Source organism: Hydra vulgaris, chromosome 02 (genome assembly GCF_038396675.1).
Source record: "Hydra vulgaris chromosome 02, alternate assembly HydraT2T_AEP".
NCBI lineage: Eukaryota > Metazoa > Cnidaria > Hydrozoa > Anthoathecata > Hydridae > Hydra > Hydra vulgaris.
In genome coordinates, this window is record NC_088921.1 from 42113215 (window position 1) to 42137263 (window position 24049).

General features: G+C 29.1%; 1 protein-coding gene across 4 annotated transcripts in view; it reads left to right on the plus strand.

The window, feature by feature from the left end:
• Positions 1 to 1716: 1716 nt before the first annotated feature.
• LOC100206659 (FERRY endosomal RAB5 effector complex subunit 3) overlaps positions 1717 to 24049 on the plus strand; it is an 80067-nt gene continuing 57734 nt past the window's right edge. For all 4 annotated transcript variants that reach the window (XR_010636716.1, XM_065790973.1, XM_065790974.1 and 1 more), the window contains exons 1-2: positions 1717 to 1949; positions 23351 to 23666. Coding sequence is in view for 3 of the 4 variants with exons in the window: in XM_065790973.1 (XP_065647045.1) it covers positions 1748 to 1949; positions 23351 to 23666 (518 nt within the window). In the remaining variant the exon portion in view is untranslated. The remainder of the gene's footprint in view (positions 1950 to 23350; positions 23667 to 24049) is intronic.

Below are 24049 nucleotides of genomic sequence, written 5' to 3' on the forward strand. Positions count from 1 at the left end.
TGTGATCACTGAAAGTCATTTTCTTTAGTCATTAAAAACAAACTGTTATTTAGAGCACATGCCATACTTGATGCTTGATCAACAGAACGCAATTAATTATATATTTTTTTTAAAGTGTATTACATTTTGAATAGGCATACTTCCAAATATGAATTTCTTTTAAACAAAGTCTGAGATGTAATGTAATGTCATGAGTATGTATCGCTCATTTGCCCTTTATGTCCAGTGGTTATGGTAACATGATTATGGTAGTTATAACATGATTATGTAGTTATGGTAACATGATTATGGTCTATGAGTTCTTTTTCGATAACTTCATGCATAACTCTCTTTAGTGTAAAGTTGAGAGTCTAATTTTTAAGAAAGTCATTAAATGTTTTATTGTGTCATTTGGTCATATTTTGTTCATAAACCTCATAAAATTTTAAGAATAAGCAAAACTGAATAGCAAGCACTCTGTAGTGATCAAGTTTTACACAGTCCAGATTCTACTGAAAATACAAAATACAATTTAATAAAAAATTAAAAGTTTTTATTGTTTTTACTATAATTTTTATTTTATCTTTTATTAAAATCAACTATGAGCATGGCCGCTCCAAACTCAATCGGAATCAGGGGCACTTACATCTAAAAAATGGACCATTACTTTTTCTTAGTTTTATTATTGATTTAAATGTTTCACTTAAATTTTCTACTGCTTATCCTTTGCAGATGATACCAGTTTGCTCCTTATTAACAAATCGCTCAAAAAACTTAAAAAAAAAAAAATGAATCACAATCTAGCCAATATTGCTCAATGGCTCTGCTCCAATAAATTATCTATGAACTCTGAAAAAAGGGAAATTATTAAATGTAAATCTGTTCAAACAAAAATTAATAGGCAATAAAATTTCAGGTTAAGTGGGCAGAAATCAAATATAGTTAACTCTATTAGGTATCTTGTAATCAAAATACATTTATCTTTTGCATTTCAAGTCGTCTTGAAGACTTAGCACTGAAATTAGGCAGATTAAGCAGCGTGTTAGCGAAAATCCATTATTATGTTAATCATGAAACTTTGCTTATTATATATACAATATTTTTCACTCTCATCTCACATATACTTGTCAAATTTGGAGACAATCAAAACAGCTTGATTTTTTTAGACCAACTCATCTCCAAAATAAAACACTAAAATTAATTTTTTTCCCACATATAAATTCATATTGTAACATACTCTTAAATCCTTAAATTGTGTGATCTTATTCAACCATCAAATTCAAATATCAAATTTGTGTGAACTAAAATCATAGTAACCCACCTTGTACATTAATTAACTTTTTTTATGATAAGGAAAATTGTAATTATCTTACTACAATCTGCTTGCAACTTTAAGTTATCTGTACCTAAATATCAAACTGTTTATTATGGCTGTGATTTCATACAACATAAAAGCATAAAAACATGGAACAGTCTCTCTTCCCAGCTAAAATCTATTAAATCTTTCTCATAATTTAAAACTTCTCTCTTTAAATATTTTTTTATATTTTTTTAGTTGTTATTGATGTTGTTGTTTTTGTTGTTGTTAATAAATGCTATTGGTTTGCAATTCTGTTTATTTGTTATAGTTATGTAATAGTTTTAAAATATAATTCATAAATAATTTTTAAAAATATATTTTATGTGCACATTTAAAAAAATTATTTTTAAGTTTCAGATAAAGGAGGTTTAAACATTAGTCAGTCATATAATTATCTTATAGTGAAAAATGGATAATGAATTAAATTCACCATCTGAATTGGGAGAGAGTATTAGTTATCCATCAACTGAAGAGAAGTTTATATTTTTTTACAATTTTAATGGTTATCAAAATAAATTGATGGTTAATGTAAAAATACCTTTAAAATCTGTTTACGAATTTGGATATCGTATTATTGAATCCCATTCTATACCCTGTTATTTAGAAGAAGGTAAAGGTTTTGTAAATTACTATTTGTTTTGGTTTATTAAAAATTTAAGTATTAAAAATTTAATCAAAAACTCTAAATTTTTTTTTACCCTAAATGATAAAAATGAGTTTGTAAATAAGGTCAGTTGTTGTATCTGGACCATGATTTTACAATGTGAGCATGAGGTTGAGGCTCACATTGTAAAATCATGGTCCAAATACAACAACTGACCTTATTTACAAACTTATTTTTATCACTTAAAAAAAATTGATGGCTCTGGAGCAATCAACAGGTTATTTTACCATCTAAAAGATTTTTCATTTATAAAATATGCAAGCCTAAATTATATAATAATAAAATTTAATGTTTTTAAATATTTCTAATTAAGGAAAAAGAAAAGAAAAGACTTTTAGTCCAGTTACCCCATGTAATTAAGGCATCTGGATTATGAGGGTCTCTGTTTCACACAAACTGTTGTTATTTGAGTTAAAGTAAATAGGCATATTGGCAAACAAACAACAAGTTGTTTAAACCATACAGAAGTCGAGTTATGACTGATGTATGAGAACTCCTACACAATGTTTTGGAATATGAGAAATTAAATAGAAATACAAATTTTTTTGCCAATCTGGTTTTTTATGTGTCACAGCAAAACAAGATTATCATATTTTAAAGTCATTTCAGGTTTTCCATCAAAATTTATCTTTGTTTTTTCCTAAAACTTCAAAGAAAGCCTTATCATTCTTAGCGTCTTTGATGGCTTCTTCCAAATGTTTAAAGTAAAATATTAGAATTTCAACATGAATTATCTCTGATTTTGATGAAATTTGTTGGCTTAGTTCAGTGGTTGGCTAACTTTTTAGCAAAAGAGCTAAATATGAGCATTGCAACAATTAAAAAAAAAAAAAAGGGAGCCAAATCTGATTGTTAAGTAAACTTTTATTACACACTTCTATTACATAAATTTCATTCTTAAAAATATTTATTAATGCGAACAATGTGCTTGCATTTTTATCATTGACAAATGCTAAAGTTGGTCTGCTGTTTTTAAATTCCTGAAACCTGCTGAGAAATGCTTCCCTCATTTAAAATTATTGTTTTAAAATAGTGTTTATCAATAGGGGAATTATTTTCTTGACAATGCTTCAGCAGGCTTGGAAAGTGAAACAATGTTTCCTTTTCAAAATCCTGGACAAAAATGGATAATTTGTTTTCGAATGTTATTACTTCTTCTAACATTGAAAAAATTAAGTTTCCTTTTCCTTGTAGTTTACGATTAAGCTGATTTAGATGAGACATAACGTCTACCATGAATTAAAAGTTTTGGATCCACTGTTTGTCTGTTAGTTCTGGAAATTGAATGCCCTTCTCAAGGAGAAATGCTTTAATTTCCAGAAAAAAAAACGCGAAATGTTTTAAAACGTTCCTTCTTGATAACCAATGTGTCTTTGTCATGAAGCAGAAGATCGGCATATTCATTTTCCATCTCAAATAAAAATTCTTTGAATTGGCGATGATTAAGAGCTTTGGCTAAAATTAAAATGGATTTAATAATTGTAATCACTAATTCCATAACTTTACAAATTTCATCCAAAAATGTTTGCGCACAATGCGCTTCTTGGTGAATGATACAATGGTAAACTAGTATCTCATGATTTATTTTTTCTTTTAAAATAGCAACAAACCCTTTTCTTATGCCAGTCATACTTTTGGCCCCATCTGTCGAAATTGACACAATTTTATTGAGGGGAATATGATGTTCATTCATACACTTAATTACAGCATTTGAGATGTCTTCTCTACATGTCTGACCATTGAGTAGCAATAATCCTAAAAGTTCTTCTTTAGGGCCCGAATGAGATATAAATCTTAAAAAAAGTGAAACTTGCGCTGTATCATTTATGTCACAAAACTCGTCAACTGCTATTGACAAAGCTGAAATCAATTTCAGATCTTCGATATGCTGGGTGGTTATATTCTAACATATTTTAAATGTTCTATCTTTAATGGTTTTGGCAGACAATGGTACCACTTTAATTTTTTCAGAATATCTGCTTTGTTCTTAAATTTTCAAAATAGCTCTTCAGATGCATTTATAAAACAATTTTTTATGTATTCGCCATCTGTGTACAGTCTCTCTTAGCAATCTCATGGCTAAAAACAAAACTTTCCATATTAATATTGTCAGAAGATTGCATCCAGTTATTCAACACAGAAGTTGACAACTTTTGACTCTTCTAAAGTTCCTCAATTACTTTCTTCCTTGCATCACCGGTAGGGTATTTAGTGCTGCATGACACATGCTTTCTTGTAAAGTGTCTCTCTAAATTTGACTTCTTGTTATGCGCGAATTTCTCCTTACAAATAAAACATGTCGGAAGTCCATTAAAGTTTTGAATAAACGCAAAATTCTTGGTCCACTCAACTTTAAAGTCGCGGTTTTCATCTTCAGTTTTTCTTTGCTTTTTTTTTGGTAGCCATGTTAATTGGGGTGTCTATTAAAATAATATTATTTTGTTTACAAAATAATATTGCTTAAAATCACACAGTTATTTATAACAGAAAAACTGTAAAAATGTACATTCAAGAAGAAAATTGAAATTGTAATGTGGTGTTTAACAATAAGTAGCAATGGTTATAGAAAAAATGTTTGAAATATATTTGCGGGTAAATATCCAAATAAGTGTATTCTATGTAAGACGAACTATTCATTTAAAAAAAAAAAAAATAACAGAAGGTTGTATTCAAAGTTCACATAAGAAAAGGACAAAAGTTGTTCAGTTTTTAACAAAAGACATGGAATTTATTGTGTTACATTGAAGAATATCGCAGCTTCATTGATGAAGTGCAATATTTCGATGTATCCTACAGTTGCAAATTTTTATGGAATTTCCCTCCATTTCTATTAAAATTTATTATAATAAATTTAGAAATTGCAAATCCAGTAATAAAGATTTTAAATTCTAACTATTTGTGACTTTATTTAAAATAAAATCATAGGATTACTGTGATTTTATAAATAATGCTTACTTTTAATATTCATCACACATAAAATGAAAAATGTGCATAAAACCCGCAAGATATTAGTTCAATTTTCTACAAATCAATATTATATCAAAAGATTATTGTCAATAAAGCTTTAAGTATTTATGATAACCATTTCAGAAAAATATTGTCTAATAAGTGATAATTGTTTTGACAAATATTTTTTTTTAATTTTATAAAAAAGTTTCCACAGCGACCTATGATATCTCTATCCCTTTTTAACTAATTTATTGACATTTTTTATTTTAACAGTATACATAAGGCAATTGTACGTGCCTATGTCAAGACGTATGTATACTTGAAAATGAAAGAGCCCTGTATATAGCAGGTGTAATAAAATTGTACAAAATACCTGTAAGATGTACAGCTAGATTTAAAAATACAACAACTTTTTAATAAGAAAGGACAATGGTAGACATGGTAAATATGACAAAACTGTTCACACTGCAAATGCTGGTCTGCTTAAGGTACCTTTATATCACACAGGAGTATTCCGAAAACATACGAACAATTTCAGCCAGTAGCTCGTACATGGTTTGTGTTTACGTTTACAAAAACTAATAAAATTAAACTCAATGTTTTTTCCGTATTTTTACAACATAATGTCCTCAATTTATAGAAGAATTTTAATTCATCAAAATAAGATGTAACTTTTTTCTTACCAAGTTTTTTTTAAATGAAAATATGATTACGCTTTCCGTGGATATTTGTGCGGGAGCTGCACTTAAGGAGCCAAAGAGCTGCATGCGGCTCCAGAGCTGCACTTTGCCGACCACTGGCTTAGTTAATATAAATAAGAAAAACAAAAACTGAATATTTCACTTTTTTTTTTTTGCATCTGTTTGATGCCTAGGTCATACATCTCAGATTTTGCTGATTTTTATACAGTTGAGAGTGCTTAGTAGATTAAAAATTCCGTGAAAATCTTTTTATTTCAGGATCATCTCCAAGATGATCCTAAAATATGACCATTTTACTTATTTTAGCAGGTATTGGCCTGGCCCCTCGTGTCCCCTCAGAATTGCAATATTTATTGAGAAGTTTCAAACCACATAACTTTAAAAAAATGCTGATTATTTTTTGACTAAAAATTTGTAAATGATTATTTTTGGGTGTGAGGAATCCAATAAAATGATCAAAAGTGTAAAAAATTACTATTAAGTACTGTAATTATAAATTTAAACAATTTTTATGTTTTGATGAACATGGATGTTAAAATTGTATCCAGGGCCTAAGATAGAGGAGGGGATTAGGACATGTGTCCTATATTTTTGTAGTAGAACTGTGCAATAGATTTTTTACTACCTTCCAGACAAACTGGAGCTCTGAAACTTTCAGCATTTGTGTAGTCCTAATAAATGTTTGTTAAAATTGTTACCAGGGTAGATGACCAGAGGACCCATGGAGCTGGTGCACCGAGAGCCATGTCCCACTTATTTTCTTAAAAAAATTTTTTTTTCCATTTTTAACAAAATAAAAATAATTTTAATTTGTTAAAATTTTTTTTTGGCTTATACTTCTATTTGGTTTTTGGTCATTCAATATTCAGTGATGATTTTGTTTTAAGAGGGTACAGTAAATTCTGGTTAACACTAAGCTCCAAGAGACCAAGGAAAACAATTTGTCTAAACAAATGTTCTACTAATGCAAAGTAAAACAATTGTTATTGCTATTAAGGGACTATAGAAAACAGTTCGAGTTAACCGGTGTTTAAATTATTAGGATTCAGCTGTACATATTAATATTAACATTTTAGAATTAGAAAATATTAATTGAAATAATTGATTTTAAAAGGTGATAAATTTCTTTTTTATTGATGTATTTTTTTATGATTTATTTTTATTGAATGTTATGACAGGATGTTTTTTTTTTAATTGTTAATTTTAGTTAATTTAATAACTTGCTGTTAACATTTTAATTCAAAAAGTTTTAAATTATACAATGTAAAATTCAGCTAAAATCATTATTTTAGATAGATGACTGTTTTTAATCCATATAAAATCAAAATTCTTATAAACGTATGAATTAATTTTTTTATTTCTTAAGACATTAAGATCATTGAATATAGAATGATCAAAAACCAAATGAAACAAGTATAAACCAAAATAATTTTTGAAAACAATATTTTCAAAGTTATCTTTACTTTGTTAAAAATAAAAAAATCTAATTTTTTTTGCAAAAAATAAATGGGACATGGCCCCGGGTGCCCCAGCCCCATGGAACCATGTTTTGAAAACAGTTTTAACACATGTTCATTAGGACTACACAAATGCTGAAAGTTTCAGGGCTCCAGTTTGTTGGTAAGGTAATGAAAAATCTATTGCAAGATTCTACTACAAAAAGTGGGGCACATGCCCTAGCCCTCTTTCCTAGTGTTTTGGGCCCTGGATACAATTTAAACATGCATGTTCATCAGTACTTCAGAAATGCTAAAAGTTTCAGAGCTCCAGCTAGTCTGGAAGGTAAAAAGTCAATATCAATATTCTGCTACAAAAAAGTGGGGACCATGCCCCATTATCCATATATGGAAATCCATATACTTGTAGATCAAACTTCTTATATTTTCTGAAAGATCAATGAATATAGAATGATGTGTAGGTTTTTTTTTGATATTAAGACTACATCAGTTTCTTGAGCATCCAAATCAAATTATACAAAAAATAAAACAAAAAACAGTCTATAAAAACAAAGTATACAAAAAATTACTTAAATTTATTTAAATTGATAATTACAAGTACTTAATAATAGTTTTTTTTATTTCTGATCATTTTATTGGATTCTTTACCCTAGAAGATAGTCAGATACAAATTATTAAGTAAAAAGACCAAAAATTGTGTGATCTAAAACTTCTAAATAATTGTTGTGATTCTGAGCGAACAAGAGGGGCCTGGCCAATATCTGCTAAAAGTAAAATGGTCATATTTCAGGATCTTTTAGAGGGTAAAATTTTCAAGAAATTTATTTTTTACTACGTATTCTCAACTGTATAAAAATCAGCAAAATCTGATATATTTGCTGACATTTTAAACATTTTCTGGGTCAATTGACATGGAACTGCCCTAACTTATTTTTCTTTTAACTAATTGCTGAAACATTTTTGATTACATTTTTATAAATATTGATTAAATTTTTATAAACATTGTCAAATGACACCTGTTATGGTATAAAACAATAGCAGTTTCGTGTTTCTTGAACAAATAGCATATCATTCTTATAATATAAAATTTATGCAATAAAATACAGTTACATCATTTCAATTGTATAGAAAAATTATTCCTTTGATATTTTGCCTGCATTAATCATACATTTTCTAAACTGAATTATTAGTTTCTATCAGCAATTGTAAAATTTCCTTTGCTACAACTCACTTGATAGAGGCTCCACCAAAAGCAGTCTTCTCGTGTAATGTTGTAAAAAATACCATTCTGCAGATACCTCATAATCTTGTTAATGGTAACATATGTTAGATATGTTTTATAATTTTATAATTTTTGTATTGTGAACCTGTGCCATCAATGAACTGAGTTTGTATTGTGTTGCAGATGATCTGTGATGACACAAATACTTTTAGATGTTATCTAATTACTTTCCATAGAGTAAATAACAAAAGAAAGTGATGTTGCTTTACTTGTTCCAATCGAAATTTGGTGTTGTATCTTGAATTTAACTGTAATTTCCATAAAATATTAAAATATGATTACATGGTAATTGTCATTTTTATATGCTGCAAATTATTGCAGGTTTTTGACTATTGAGTGATGGTCTCTTATTTGATCTATTTGTTGACAAGCTTTTTAAATTAAATTATCCACTGGTAGAGAACTATATCATGTTTTTTGTTAACTTTTTGTCACTATTTTAATCTAGTTTTTTCAATGATGTGCTTATTAAGTAAAGTAATAACATGCTCTTTTAGTGTATTAGTACCAAGATAGTTATTGCAACTGCGCAGCGTGCAGTAAATTTTATTAAGACACAAAAAACTAATGTTAAGAGATCTTTATAGTCTAAATAACTTGTATTTTTAGTGCTTTTATATCATGGTTTTTGTATTCTGAAATTTTAATGAACCGTAAGGAGTCACAATTGGAGGGGGGGGGGGGGAAGGGTGAACATAAAACATAAACCCACAGTTGATGTATGTACACTCCAATGCAGCGATTCCTATTTTACTTAAATTGCAATTGAATTTTTAAATTGACTTAAATTTAGTAGACTGCACTGTGTCTACGGCCATTTCAGTCAATTATATAGTTGAAGCCGCAGTCTTTAACTATATCATCTAATAATATAATTATTAAATAAAAGTAATAGTATAATAGTTTTTTAACAACAAAAACGTAAACTTTGAAAAAAATATTATTCAACTCTGCACTGCGGATTTAACACTCATCACAGTTTTTGCATTAATAGTGATGTCTACAGCGTTAAATTAACTTGTTACTAACAGATTGATAAAAGTTATATATTTATCAAAAATTAAATATCTTTAAATGGTATTTATACATTTAGTCACTGTTAATTTCTACTATTTACATGGGATTATATGAGTGCAAAAAATAATATTAGATAGTAATTATTAAAATTTTTGTATTGAAGTTTATTACGAATGTATTAAATTATAAAATGTGTTAAAATTTTTGTATTGAAATCTATTACTAAATTAAGTAAAAGCTTCTAAGAAAATTTAAAATATCATAACAATATAAAATATTTTCAGAGAGGAATTATTAGAAAGGTTATGAGTTTTTTGCATAATTTTAGGGGGAAAAGGTCAGTAAAGTGTGAAGATTTGTTACTAGGGAGGTTGGGGGTAGGTGCAAAACTGTCAAAATTGCATAACAATTTATGTCGAACAATTTGTAAAATTCTTTTTTTTTAAAACTTTTTTGAAAAAGTATGAAAGTTTACTGTCATCCGAGGCTATTTGGATCTGAATTTGAGACATGTTTGATGTTTGTGGTTCTCTCCCATATCTATGTTAATGTAAAAAAACTTGTTGCTAATTCATAGGCTTAGGTATTAGTAATGATGTTTATAGAGAAAAAAATGTCATCGATATTGTAAAAAAGAATGTCTGTTTTTTTTGGCAATTTCCTGTGATTTTTTGATGGCTTTATTGTAGAAACTATGGCACCAAAAGGTTTTTCCATCCTAACACTTACAATGCAATCAGGTTATAACTTTTTATCTTATTCTACTAGCACATACTCATCAATGCTGATTTTTACCTCTTCTGTGTTGACCAAATCTGAACTTTTGTTTATGTTGTCATTAACAGATCATTTTCATTGCTATTACTACTTTTAATAGCATCATCTGCAACCAAATCAGTTCATTTTCACTATCTAAGCTGTCATTATTTTGTTCTGTAGTTAGATTGTTCTGTAGATTTGTTCTGTATTTTCAGCAATTTTTTTGTTTTTTCCTCTTGGAGTAGCACTGATAGTTCCTGTAATTCTATTCTATTAGAATTTTATATCAGAAGATTGACCATATACTTTTTCCTGCTGTAACATTCAACTGTCTTCTCACACGCTTTGAAGTTGGAATATTAGCGCTTCTTGATCTTGTCAAAAAGTCAAGAAATGATTGATTGACATTCTCATTTGATTTCCTTGGTGAAACAATCATTTTTGGAAACATTTTTAACGCTTCTTGTCAATTGCGTGGATATATCTCTGTCTTTCTAAAACCAGATATTATATTTTCTGCATAATTTGTTTGAATTGATTTATGAAGGTGACTTGATTGTTAGGGAAAGTGTCTTTGTTAAGCTTTCGTTGCACATTCCAGGACCCGCTTTCCATTTTAATGATATTTTTCTCCATAACATCTTTATTTGCCTGAAAAAGGCCACATCTAGTGGTTGGGTAAGATGTAGGGGTGCACTGATGCCTACTTAGTAAACATTCATAGCAATTTGTACATTTTAAAAAATAAAAAGAAGAGGAATATATTGCAAAAAAAAGTTTTTTTTTACATTTCTTGATTTTAAACTTGTCTCTTTGTATAGTTTAGATCTATAAGTCATATAATTGCCTTCCTAAATTATAAAAATACAGGGAGATCCTGATAAAAAAACAGTTCAAAAATTATTTAAAGGTTTAGTATATATTATTTTTAGAGTGTCTATATATTATTATATTTAGGCTTATACATGCATTTTTGTTTATGAATGAATAATGCTTTCTCATACAATATAGAAACACAAAAATAAAAAAATTGATTTTTTAAAAAAAATTGGCATCGGTCAATGATTACCAAGACTGATGTCAATGCCAGTGCATTGGCTAAATGATCAATGCATCGGTACACCTCTAGTAAGATGTGTTGAATTTGGTGGTAACACAATAAAGCAAACATCATTGTCTTCACAAAATTTTAAAAGGTTGACATTAATGTGACAACTGAGATTATCGTTTATGATAACTTTTTGTTATGATTGCCTTTTTAGCCTTGGCATTAACAAAGCAATCTTGAGTTTCTTCAATTGATTTATTCTTGAACCACCCACTTTTGGAGTGATTATACATTGTTTCAGGTGGGCCACCTTCTGTTTATGTGGTCTAAAGTGACTACTCCTTGTAGACTACATAAAGAGCCAGCAATTCTCCAGCTGCATTTCCACAGTAAATAAGCAAAATTGCCAATTTAGAACTATTGATAATTTTTTCCGGGTATTTTACTCCTTTTCAGGATAAGTTTTTTTTCCCAGCGTCTTCTGTTCTGCAGGTACATTTTCTGTTTCATTATCTAGATTATCAAAATATTCTGTCATTGTTTGTTGTGTTACAGCCCTGATCCTTTTGAGGTTTCCAGAAAATTTCACGGATAGCTGATGATGTCTTCTAAAAAAAGCTTTAGCTCATTTTACACCATGGAGATTTTCATTGAAACATGGACTCCCCCCCCCCCTGCACGATTAGAAAGAAATGGTTTGATAATCTTAAAAACTTTCCTAGATACACTGTATGAGGCAACCTTATAATAGAGAACAGTATGCCAAATTCTTTCAAAAGCTTTAGGCATATCAAGAGCAATAGCCCTAGCTTTGCCGCATCCATTTAATGCACGATGAAGTCTTTCAGTCACAGCAGTTAGCAAGTCAGCGGTAGAATGATAAGACCAAAAACGGTTTTGATCGTATGACAATAAATTATTTAATGATGCTATTTTCCAGCAAGCAGGAAAAGATGCTATTTTCCAGCAAGCAGGAAAACAAGGTTTAGTCAAGCACATATTAAATACTTTAAATTGAAGAAAGTTCTGGAGAATGAGCTGTAGAAGAGTTTAATGGAGTAATGACTTTGGCAACAGAAGCTGGAGTGATTTGAATGTCTAAACAATGGGTTAACCTGTTTAACTGGAATGACAGGAAGTGCATGGCTATAAGATTCAAGAGTCTAATTAGAAAAAAGTTCTTTGCTAAATTTTGATTTATCCTTGGGAGAGGTAATAAGATCAGTCCCATGAATAAGAGGTGGAATATCAGACTTACCTTTATTAATGGGACTGTTGAAGATTTTCCAAAAGTCTCTAGAGCCTAACTTCTGAGATAAGATACAAGATTTAGTAAACTGGAAATAAAGAATCTCAGCATCAAACAACACCTTTTTACATTGATTTTCTGGCATTAATAAATAGGCGTTTGCTGCCAAGAGTTGTTTTTTAAAGAACATGAAAATATGATTACGACTAGATATAGCAGCTGAACAAGAAGGTGAAAACCATGGAGTAGAGTAGATATAGCAGCTACGCAAGAAGATATTAAAGCTTCCATTTAAAATCCTAAAAGTTGCACCAAAACAATTTTTCACTTTTAAAATTTTATAAATTGCACTGAAATATTTTTGCATCATCAAAAATATTAATAAGACTTGAAAATTTTTTTATTTCGATGTTACATTGAAATATTTTTATGCTATTGAAATTCTGAAAATGCCACCAAAACAATTATTCCCTTTAGCAATTCTAAAATTTTCATTTAAACATTTTTTTTTATCATCTAAATTCTTAAAATAGAACTAAAATGATTTTTTCTTTCAAAGCTCTTTAAGTAATATAAGTAATATATAATGTGTCTATTTTTTTGTTATCAAAGTTCTAAAAATTGTAATAAAACAATTTTTTACTTTCAAATTTCTGAAAATTTTGAAATACTTTTTTTTATATTATTTATTCTACAAAACTGCATCTGAGTGTTAATTAATATTCTAAAAATTAGACCCCCTTTTTAAATATGCTCTTCAGAATGGATATGAATGGCAAGATTTAGTTTTGCTATTAAGTTTCTTTTTTTTTCCTTCAGTGTTTTTTTGTTAGAAATTTTTGTATCATCCTCACCTAAATTGCAAAAAGGCCAGAAAAATTCCAAAGAGGCAATCTTCTAATAATCTGCTTGTTTACTATAACAATAGTGGTTTCATTTGTGCTTTGTTTTGCATCATAAATTTAAGATAAGTTTCTAAATTTAATTTCAGCACAAAAATTTATTTTGACTGCATTAAGTATATCGTCAAAAACTGCCAATATTAGATTTTATGTATATATTTTATTAGTTTCCTGTTTTCTTGTTTTTCACAAGTTAAACGTTTATTTTTTCAGTTTTGCAGAAAACTTTGTTGCCTTTAATTACTTTATATTATTTTAATTTCATAACAAAACTGTCTTGCTGGGCTGATTTTCATCTTGTGTTCTTATAAAGAATTTTCAACCTGCCTGACCAGACTCGGTTATCCGTAGGCGAAATTTTGCCTATGAGTCATTTTAAATACAAATCCAATGTTGAAATTAAATGATTTTTATAAGATAGGCAGAATCTTGGTTATTTTTGTAAGGTCAGTTTATCCTGCTACTGGTAATATGTAACCCAGTACAATCTGCTCCATGTCCTGCTGCCTTGCAGGATAAACCTTTTTAGGCAAAGGCTAGGAGATGCCAACTCTGACTTAAAACACCCCCTGCCTTGGGGCTCTTGGTTGAGTAAAGGCTAAAGATGGTGTTTCAATAAAAATACTCATCTTGGTATTTTGAGGCCTCCTAGGCAAAGACTTAAGAGTTAAACAGATTCCATCTGTTAACCAGCCTTGCACCACTTCTATATCTATTAGGCTGGCGCAGATGTATTTTTAATACATTGTTTCCAGTTTAGGATGTTGAATGCTGGATCTTCTTGACTCAATGCATGGGTTTTGCTTGTGTCTCTATTTTTATGGCTAGGCAACTTATTCTATTATCTCCTAATGAGGGAACAGCTCTAAAACTTAGTTTTATGGTTCTGAGGCCAGCTGGTAATCAGGTTTCCTGAACTCTGGGGTTGCTCTCAGAGAGGCTGATTCCATCAACAGCTGAAAAATATCAAAGTATTAACAGTGCCATGTTTCGCATAGATGGTGTCCCTGTTTGTACTTTTGGTGTGCATTGCCAAAGCCACATTTGGAGCCCTTTGTTACTTTGCTTAGGGTTTATTAATAGTAATGAGGCAATTGCTTGGGCTATTAAACAGTGTACTGAGTACTATCTATGCTTTGAGTCAAGTTCTTAAACTTAAAAAACAAATTTAAAAATGAATAAAGTACCAAAAACTATAAAACACAAAAAACCACCGTCATCACCAAGTTCTCTAAACCTATCATTCATGCTCATCACACTGAATGGCTTGGCTCTAATGTCAGTGACTCTGCAGGCATTAAAGCCCACAACTTTTGCCTTTCTCAATCCCTAACTCAAATAGTCAACTTTCCAACTTGCTTTCCAGACAACCCGAATCATTTACCTTCTCTACTCAACTTATGCCTTGTTTCTGATCCTAGTCAGTGTTCAGTTTCTCCACATTCACCCTTAGGAGCTTCTGATCACAGTTTGATCTCTCTAAAACTATTACCTCATTCTTCTTCATCATCTGAATCCCCCTATCATCGTACCACTTACAACTACCTTAAAGCTGACTGGGACTCTTTCTGTGATTTTCTCCGTGATGGCCCTTGGGTAAAAATCTTTCGTCTTCCTGCTGACAAATGTGCTTCTTACATAACTTCGTGGATTCACGTAGGCATCGAATCTTTTATCCCTTCTTGACGATTCCAGGTCTAGCCTCACTCTTCTCCAAAGTTATCCTCACATTGTGCTGCTGCAATTGCCAATTGAAACTGTTACTTCCATATCTATCAGCAAAACAATTCTCAAGGTTCAATTTTTGGCCCTATACTCTTTTTAGTTTACATTAACGATCTTCCTGATGTTCTCACATCTAAGGTGGCATTGTTTGCTGATGATACTACTATTTATTCTTGTCATGATAAGTAGCCAACACTCTCTGATTTGAGCTTGAAGAGGATCTCACTTCTGCTACAGTATGGGGCTCACAGTGGTTGGTGAACTTTAATTCAGATAAAAGTTTTCAGCTCCTATTGTTATCGCAATAATTTAGATCTTCCTATATTTATGAACGATAATGTACTCAATGAGTCATCTACCCTACATCTTCTTGGATTAACTCTTACTTCCGATCTTTCTTGGAAACCATATATCAAATCTGTTGCAAAATTAGCATCTGCTAAGGTTGCATCTCTTTATCGAGCTCGACACTTTCTTACTCTGGACTCTATTCTTTATCTCTTTAAATCTCAAACCCGCCCTTGTATGGAATATTGTTGCCATATCTGGGGCAGATCTTCTAATGATGCCCTTTCTCTTTTAGACAAAAAACACATTGTAAACATAGCTGGACCTGCTCTTACAGCCAACCTCCAACCATTATCACATCGTTATGTTGCATCGTCATTATGTTGCTTCTCTTTCTCTTTTCTACAGGTTCTCTAATGGGCACTGCTCTAAAGAGCTAGCGTCCCTTGTGCCATCTACTAAAATTCATTCTTATGTTACTCGTCATTCAAATAAGTCTCATCCTTTTTCTGTGACTGTTCTTATGTGCTCCAAAAACTCTTATACCTCTAGTTTTTTTCTTCAAACATCAGTTCTTTGGAATTCGCTTTCTTTATCTTGCTTTCCTGATTCTTATAATTTGCAATCTTTTAAGTCGTCTGTCAATTGTTATCTTGCTCTACAATCTTCATCTTTTCTCTTCCAGTAACTTCCGACTCTAATTAGTGGTTGCTTGCAGCCTTCTTGGAAGCAAAGATCTTTAAATATATATATATATATATATATATATATATATATATATATATATATATATATATATATATATATATTTCTATCTTGGTTAGGCTTGATGTTCTTGATCCTTGTGAATAGTTCTAAAAATTTAAAATTTGCAAAACAGATATATAGCAACATTTCTATAGAATTTTTCAATAATTCTCTGTTTTTTAGCAATTCTATAAACTATGAAGAAATTTTGCAAATTAAAAATAGGGGTTATGTTCTTAATAACTTTCTTCAGATCAAAATCACTATGATAAAGATTTTCAAGTTAGTCTGCAAATATGAAAACTAAATTAATAATCATTAAATAATCACTGGATTACAACGGAGTTACATATAATACTATGAATTACAATACACAGGATTACAACAGAAGTAATAAATCCATTTGTAAAATATGACCTTAGTATCAATCTTAATTAAAAATATTTATGAAAATGTAGTAAATTAAAAAATAGAAATTTTTTTATATAAATAACATCTAAATTACTTTTTCATGACTAACTTTGAAAAGTAATTTATATTTACAAGTAGCTTTTTTATCATAATTATTTTTAATTGTAAAAATAAATTACTTTTATGAGTAAAAGTTAAGCATTTTTAAAATTAACTTTATGTAATAAAGTTTTAGATGTAATAGATGTAATTTTTTTAAAAATGATGTTACTTTTAAATGTAAATATATTTAATATTTTACATTTCAAAGTCATATTTTTACATTGAAATAAATGTAATTTAATCTGAGCCCATAAATGGATTTTGTGTAAATTAAAAATGTAAATTTTTTTTAGTAGGCATGTATTTTTTATGATAAATTAAACATTTTAAACTATTTTTCCATGTCTTTCTAAAAATCTTTAATTTAAGTCTTAAAAATTAAAATTCTATAATTTTTAAGACTTTTTTTTTAATACTTTGAATTATGAGTTTAACTAAAAGCTTCCCATTGCAATGGAATGATTTAATTGCTTTATTTTTTTTGTTTTTATTATTACAAAGAATTGTTTAATTTTTTTTTAAAACTTGACTAATGAAATGATCATCTTAAACTTGAAATTTAAAAATTACTATTTTAAAAAGATTATTATTAAAAAATTTTTTTTTTTTGTGACTTTTTCAAAAAAATGTTTATGCAATTTAAGAATATTATATTTTTTCATTTCAATAATTTAGTTTTACTTTTTGAACAAATAACAGTTTCAATAAAATTTGTTCATTTATTCAATTATTAGAAGTAATTTGTAAAAGCGTTTTATGTAACTTTAATAAAAGGTTTCAAAAATAAATTTTGAAGTAATTTATTTCAACCGCAATTAAAAATGTAACAAAAAGTTAATTTCGCCTCAAGTTTGGGTTTTTTGAGTTTTATTTTAAAGCTTATATATTTTCTTTTTAGTGAGGAATTGTTATCTTTTTGAGTTTTTTAAATTTTTTTTATAGTTTTCAGACTTAAAAAAAAGACTTAAAAGCGCTAAGCTAAACTGTTTAGCTTAGCGTTTCTTTTTTCAGCGCATTGCTGAAATGTTTAAATTATCAAAACATGTAAACAGTCGTGATCAAGTTGTCAACAAAAAAAATCATTTGTGTGGTCAGTAATAGGGTTCGATCACACGTCATTCCTGTCTAAATCTGATAGTACCCCAAAACATCACATTTCCTCCTCCATGCTTACACTACCTCGCAAACAACTCAATTTATAAGTTTCTCCTTTTTTTTTTGCCATACTTTCTGGACTCCATCTAATGAGACAAGATTGTATTTTGACTCATCTGACCCCCAAAATTTTTTACAATATATCAACATTTTTTCGTACTTCTTTTCAAACTCTAATCGACATTTCATTTGTTTTAAAGTTAAAAATGTTTTTTTTCAAACTACTCTATAACCTTGTTCTCTAATATGATTTCTGATTGTTTGAGGAGTCACTATGATGTTGAGGAGTCACTATGATGTTGTGGAGTCACTATGATGTTGAGGAGTCACTATGATGTTGTAGAGTCGGTATGATGTTGTGGAGTCGCTATGATGTTGTGGAGTCGCTATGATGTTGTGGTTTTCTTAAACTTTTAAAGCTTAGCTAACAAAACAAATTTTTCTTTATATTAATGATGACATTGTGATTAATTGGTGGTCTTGTTGTTGTCCTCTGCCAGGCACAATAGCGATGGTTCCAATCAGATCATGCTTCTTAACAATTGAGGACACTGTGTTAAAAAGAATTCCTGTTTCTTTTTGGATTTGGCAGTTGGATTTTCCTTGATTTTTTAAATCGACAATGAGTCTTTGTTAATGGAAAGACAAATGTTGTTTTCAAAACATCATTTTACTGAAAAACTATATATTATTTCATTTCTAGAACAAAAGTGTATTAAAAAAATTATTATTTCCAATTTTATTTGCTAGTTTGATTGTTCATTTTGCTTGATTTATGTTAAAAAAATTACCTATTTTGTTAGTGTACAATTTTTTTTTTGCAGTCAATTCTATGCATCATTGTGTAAAATTCAATAGGTTTGAAAAACAATTAATTCACCAACACACAAATGGGTCATTCCATGCCAAGTGGTGCAAATTTTAATGAGGTCCCTCATGGACCATCTCAGATTTTATTGAAATTTTGTGATTTTGTACATATATATGTTAAAAGCATGTTTTGAAAATTTTAGATCAATATCTAATATGGTTCTTGAGAAAACGCTATTTAAGTAGTGGGCTATTTTGCATAAAATTTCACTCTACAAGAAAAAAGGGTTTTTTCATCATTTTTAACAGCCAATAACTTTTGAACAAGTTAGTTTTATACTTCAATTATTATAAGATAGCAAGTGTGCTGTGGATACTTTGAAAAAAGAAAAAAATATTATTTCTGGCATCTTAACTTTTTCCATAATGGCGGGCTAAAGTTGATTTTTTTGTTTTAAGAATAAGTTTTTTTGTGATTTTAAAGACCTTAATCTTAAAAACTAGTTACAAAGTTAATACAAATCAAAATGCCTGCTGATCTACATGTGGTGGATAAACATTTTTAAAAAAATCAGTTGATTAAAGAGCTGCATTCAAAAGTTATAGGTCTCCAAAATGAGTCAGATCGAGATTTTCGTAAAATTGATCTGTGATGCAAAGCATCTGTTACCTAAGATGGCACTTTTTTTTTTTTATAAAATTTTTTATACGCATCAATTAAAGACTGTTAATTAATAAAAACCAAAAAAATTAATGGGCGCTTATTTATAACCCCCAAAAGGTAGTCTCTAAAAGTCAGGTAAATTTTCCATAAAATTCTGAAATTGACATAATAAATAAATGCATTGAATTATATAATGTTATTTATTATGAAATATCAATTAAAAAATATCAATGCTTAAAGTCTTTTAATCCCTTTAGATAAAGAACTTTTAAATCCCAATAGATAAAGTCCCCTCCCCTCTGTCCCCTCCCCTCTTTATAATACAATAATTTTTTTAATGAAAAACAAACAAAATGTTTTTAAGAAAATAAACAAAAATAATAAAATTTACAAAAAGTTAAATTTCTCAAATAATAAAATAATCTCATTGATTTCTTTTAAGTCAATACTATAAAATCTTCCAATGTTTGACTGGACTTTAAGAGATCGCACTTTGCATAAAATATGCATTAGAGGTATCCAACAAAGATCATCTCTGCATGGCCACGTAAACTTGTTACATAAAGACTTTTTCATGAATTTCATATTAAGATCTTGATGCTCTTCTGAAATACTAAGAATATTTCCTAAATACCATTGAGCATCGTAAACGCAGGCCACATATTCTCCTGGTGAGTAACTGGAAATTTTATTAATATAAATTCTGCAAGTAGAAAAATCCACATTAGTGCAAATAATATCAAATGAGACTCTTCTTATTTTTATTGAGGTAAGTGACATTGGGATAAAACTGTGGTGGTTTCGTGTCCCAGGTATTGTCGAACAAGAACGATATCTCTCTTCCAAATTGAAGTTTGTAGTATGTGTTTCTATTGAAACTTTGTCAACAAAAAAAAAGATATTCCTTTGACGTGTTGAACACACCAGCTGTACATTTTGCTTGGTGTGTCAATAGGATCGTTTAGTGATTGTAGACTGACTCATGCAACAAGACGTTTCACTGTTCCACCAACACCATCACAAGGGCTTTTACCGTGCGATGTTGCAAAAAAGTGCCACTCTGCAGTCATGTCAAAATCGTGTTTATGGTAGCATAAGTTGATAAGATTTTTGTAATTTTTATATTGTGATGCAGCTCCATCACTAAAATAGATAATGTGTTCAAATGTTTGTAATTGTTTAAGTTTATCAATAACATTACCGATAAAGCAATGAACAGCATCTGTTCCATGTTTCAGATGATCTGATATAACACAATAACTTTGACTATCAAGTTTTCCATCTTTTATAAAATACGCAACAAAGGGGTGCACAGTTGCTTGGCTGTTATTCCAGTGAAAACCTTGCACTGCATCCTGTATTAGAAAACTATAGTTTTCTGCAAAGTCAAGAAGAACCAAAGCTTGATTTTCTTTTAAATTAGTTTTCAAATGTTGGTAGTAGGTGGCTTGACTTTTTAATATAAAATGATGCACTCGTAAACTATCTAACTGTTCATAAACCATTTCAATAAATTCATCTAAAGGTAGAGTTGCTGGTACTAAAGTACATTGGTAATTTGATTTTTGCCATTGATAAAAGTTAACTTCACTAATTTCTTTTTCTAAGTGTCAATGTAGTCTAACAAAACCTTTTTAGCAGGACATTTATCGCAGCTATGCAGCATACAATCTCTATTTTCAATGCTACAAACCATTAATTTTAATAAGATTTTGTAATCAGAAATTCCAGGAATTTTCTGTACAAGGAGCTTTACATTTTGATGGTACTGGCAAACACAAACTGCATGCAGACCAGAAGCACCACCCACAGGAATGCACCACTTGGGCCTTAGCTCACAAAATTTTGAAAATCCAACTTTAAGATAATTATATTTCTTTTTAAACTCAATATGTAGCTCTTTCATATTGACTAGTAGAAGGCGCTTTTGGATATGTTGCTTTTTACTATCTACTTTAACTGAAACAAACTCTTTTTTTCCTGGACAAACCCTTGAATATTCATCGCATTCGTAGAAATGAACAACCTCTGTAATTACATCTTCGCTTAGTTTTCTACCCGATTTTGGAGAAGGTTTTGATAGTATTCCACTTTTTTTACTTAATTTTCTGGCTTGTACTACAGATCTTTTTGAAGTAAAAAAAAACTTCTGAGTTTTCTCTATTGACCAACTGTCTGGAGTGAGTGTAAGAAGTGTGATTTTTTCAGAATTTGACAATGTTTTTTCAAATTTTGACTTAATTTGAGTCATAATATTGTCTAAATCTGTGTTTGTTTTTTTCAAACATTTTTTTGAGGGTGATTCAATTCCACAAAGTGCAGCTATTTCTAAACCTAGCACATTGGCAACAGCCTTTTGTGTATGAGCTCTTACGCTATCAATTTTACGCTTTCCATATGCAACTCTTTTTTTGAAACAAGTTTTAGAGGTGAGCATCCAAAACTTGCAATACTTGAATTAAGATCTTCTTTTAATGTATGGTTGTCAACATAAATTTCTTTTTCTTGGAGTTCATTTTCTTTTGTATTATGTTTGCAATTCAGAACTTTTCTGCAACTAGTGCAAATTTTTTGACCAGGTATTAAACCAAAATCTTTGGCATATGAAAGACTGATAACTCTAAGAGAATCTAAAAAATAACGGAAATAATTATTAAATATTTTTTTTTTTATTTATTTAGTGTTATTAAGGTATTTTTATTAAATTAAGATATTAAATATTGAAACTTACTTTTCACATTTTTTGCGTGCTTGTTCAACGGATTACAACAATACCTGCGATGTTCATTCTCATACCTCAACAAGTAAACTTTCTCGTGATAGCTACAAATAAAATCTATGGGATTTATTTTGCTTCTCAAAGAAATAAGCTCTTGGTTTAGTTTAGACAGTTCTTGGTAGCGTTTACTTTTATTAGATAGATAGCACTGTTCATTTAATGCTTAACCAATACAGCAAGTAGAAAGCTCAGGCATATTACTTATTATTAATTAGTTCTAAAATACAACAATTTATTTGGTTTTATTAGTACTTTTTAGATTGACATACTAGTAATATAGAATTAAATGAAACAATAACTAAACTTTTAAAAAGTAATAATTTTTTATGGAAAATTTACCTGACTTTTAGAGACTACCTTTTGGGGGTTATAAATAAGCGCCCATTAATTTTTTTGGTTTTTATTAATTAACAGTCTTTAATTGATGCGTATAAAAAATTTTATAAAAAAAAAAAAGTGCCATCTTAGGTAACAGATGCTTTGCATCACAGATCAATTTTACGAAAATCTCGATCTGACTCATTTTGGAGACCTATAACTTTTGAATGCAGCTCTTTAATCAACTGATTTTTTTAAAAATGTTTATCCACCACATGTAGATCAGCAGGCATTTTGATTTGTATTAACTTTGTAACTAGTTTTTAAGATTAAGGTCTTTAAAATCACAAAAAAACTTATTCTTAAAACAAAAAAATCAACTTTAGCCCGCCATTATGGAAAAAGTTAAGATGCCAGAAATAATATTTTTTTCTTTTTTCAAAGTATCCACAGCACACTTGCTATCTTATAATAATTGAAGTATAAAACTAACTTGTTCAAAAGTTATTGGCTGTTAAAAATGATGAAAAAACCCTTTTTTCTTGTAGAGTGAAATTTTATGCAAAATAGCCCACTACTTAAATAGCGTTTTCTCAAGAACCATATTAGATATTGATCTAAAATTTTCAAAACATGCTTTTAACATATATATGTACAAAATCACAAAATTTCAATAAAATCTGAGATGGTCCATAAGGGACCTTTGCACCACTTGGCATGGAATGACCCAAATAGGTTCTTAAAACAATGCTTGATAAGATATCTAAAAAAAATTTCAAGTATTTTAACAGGCAACTCATTTTATGGTGCAATCTTTAAAATTATGATTTTTTGTTATCTGTATCGATTAATTTTTTGTGTACCGTATATAACAAGTTACTAGTAAATAACTTCTTTAACATTCTTTCTTTTTTTTTTCTTCCTATTATTAGGTTACAATTTGTTTCTCTAGTTTTTCTACATAAAAAGTTAATTTAATTTTAGAACTCATCCAATCATTGGATTTATTTGTCCAACAAAAAACAAAAGATCTTTGGGATTCAACATTTTCAAAAATGATTTCAAATGTTCAAAATTCAGAAGAGCATTACAAATTAATTCAAGATTGGGTAAAAGTTTTTTTAAAAGTAAATGAAACAAATGAATGCGACGATTTGCAGTCATCGTGGGCTAGCGTTTATCATTCTTTAATTCATTCTCCAGCTTTAGAACAGCTTTTGCAGTTAGAGCATAACTTTGCTCTAGCAATTAAAGAGTTGAATAAACAAAAAGATTGTCAAATTGAAGATTTAAATGAAAGGTGAACTTATAATAAAACTCCCAAACGAGTTTTTTTATTAACATATTTGATGTCTAGTTTCTTGTTTCATGTACTAATGAAATTATTATTTTCTGTATTTTTTTTTTTTTTTGAGGACATTTTAAATGTACTAATTACAAATTTGTCACAAATGCTTTTTGTTATCAAATTTTAGTTATTATAAAGTTATTATAATTTTTATTATCATTAGATATTATTATTTTTTTTATTATTTGTTTTTATTACTTATTACAAGTTAAGCACTGTACTACCAGGGATACCATGGATACCGTGGAAATACAACTCAAAACTTTCTCGCTTATGACTCATCTACCACAATACCACTACAGCACCAATATCTTTATAAAAAAATATTTTTATAA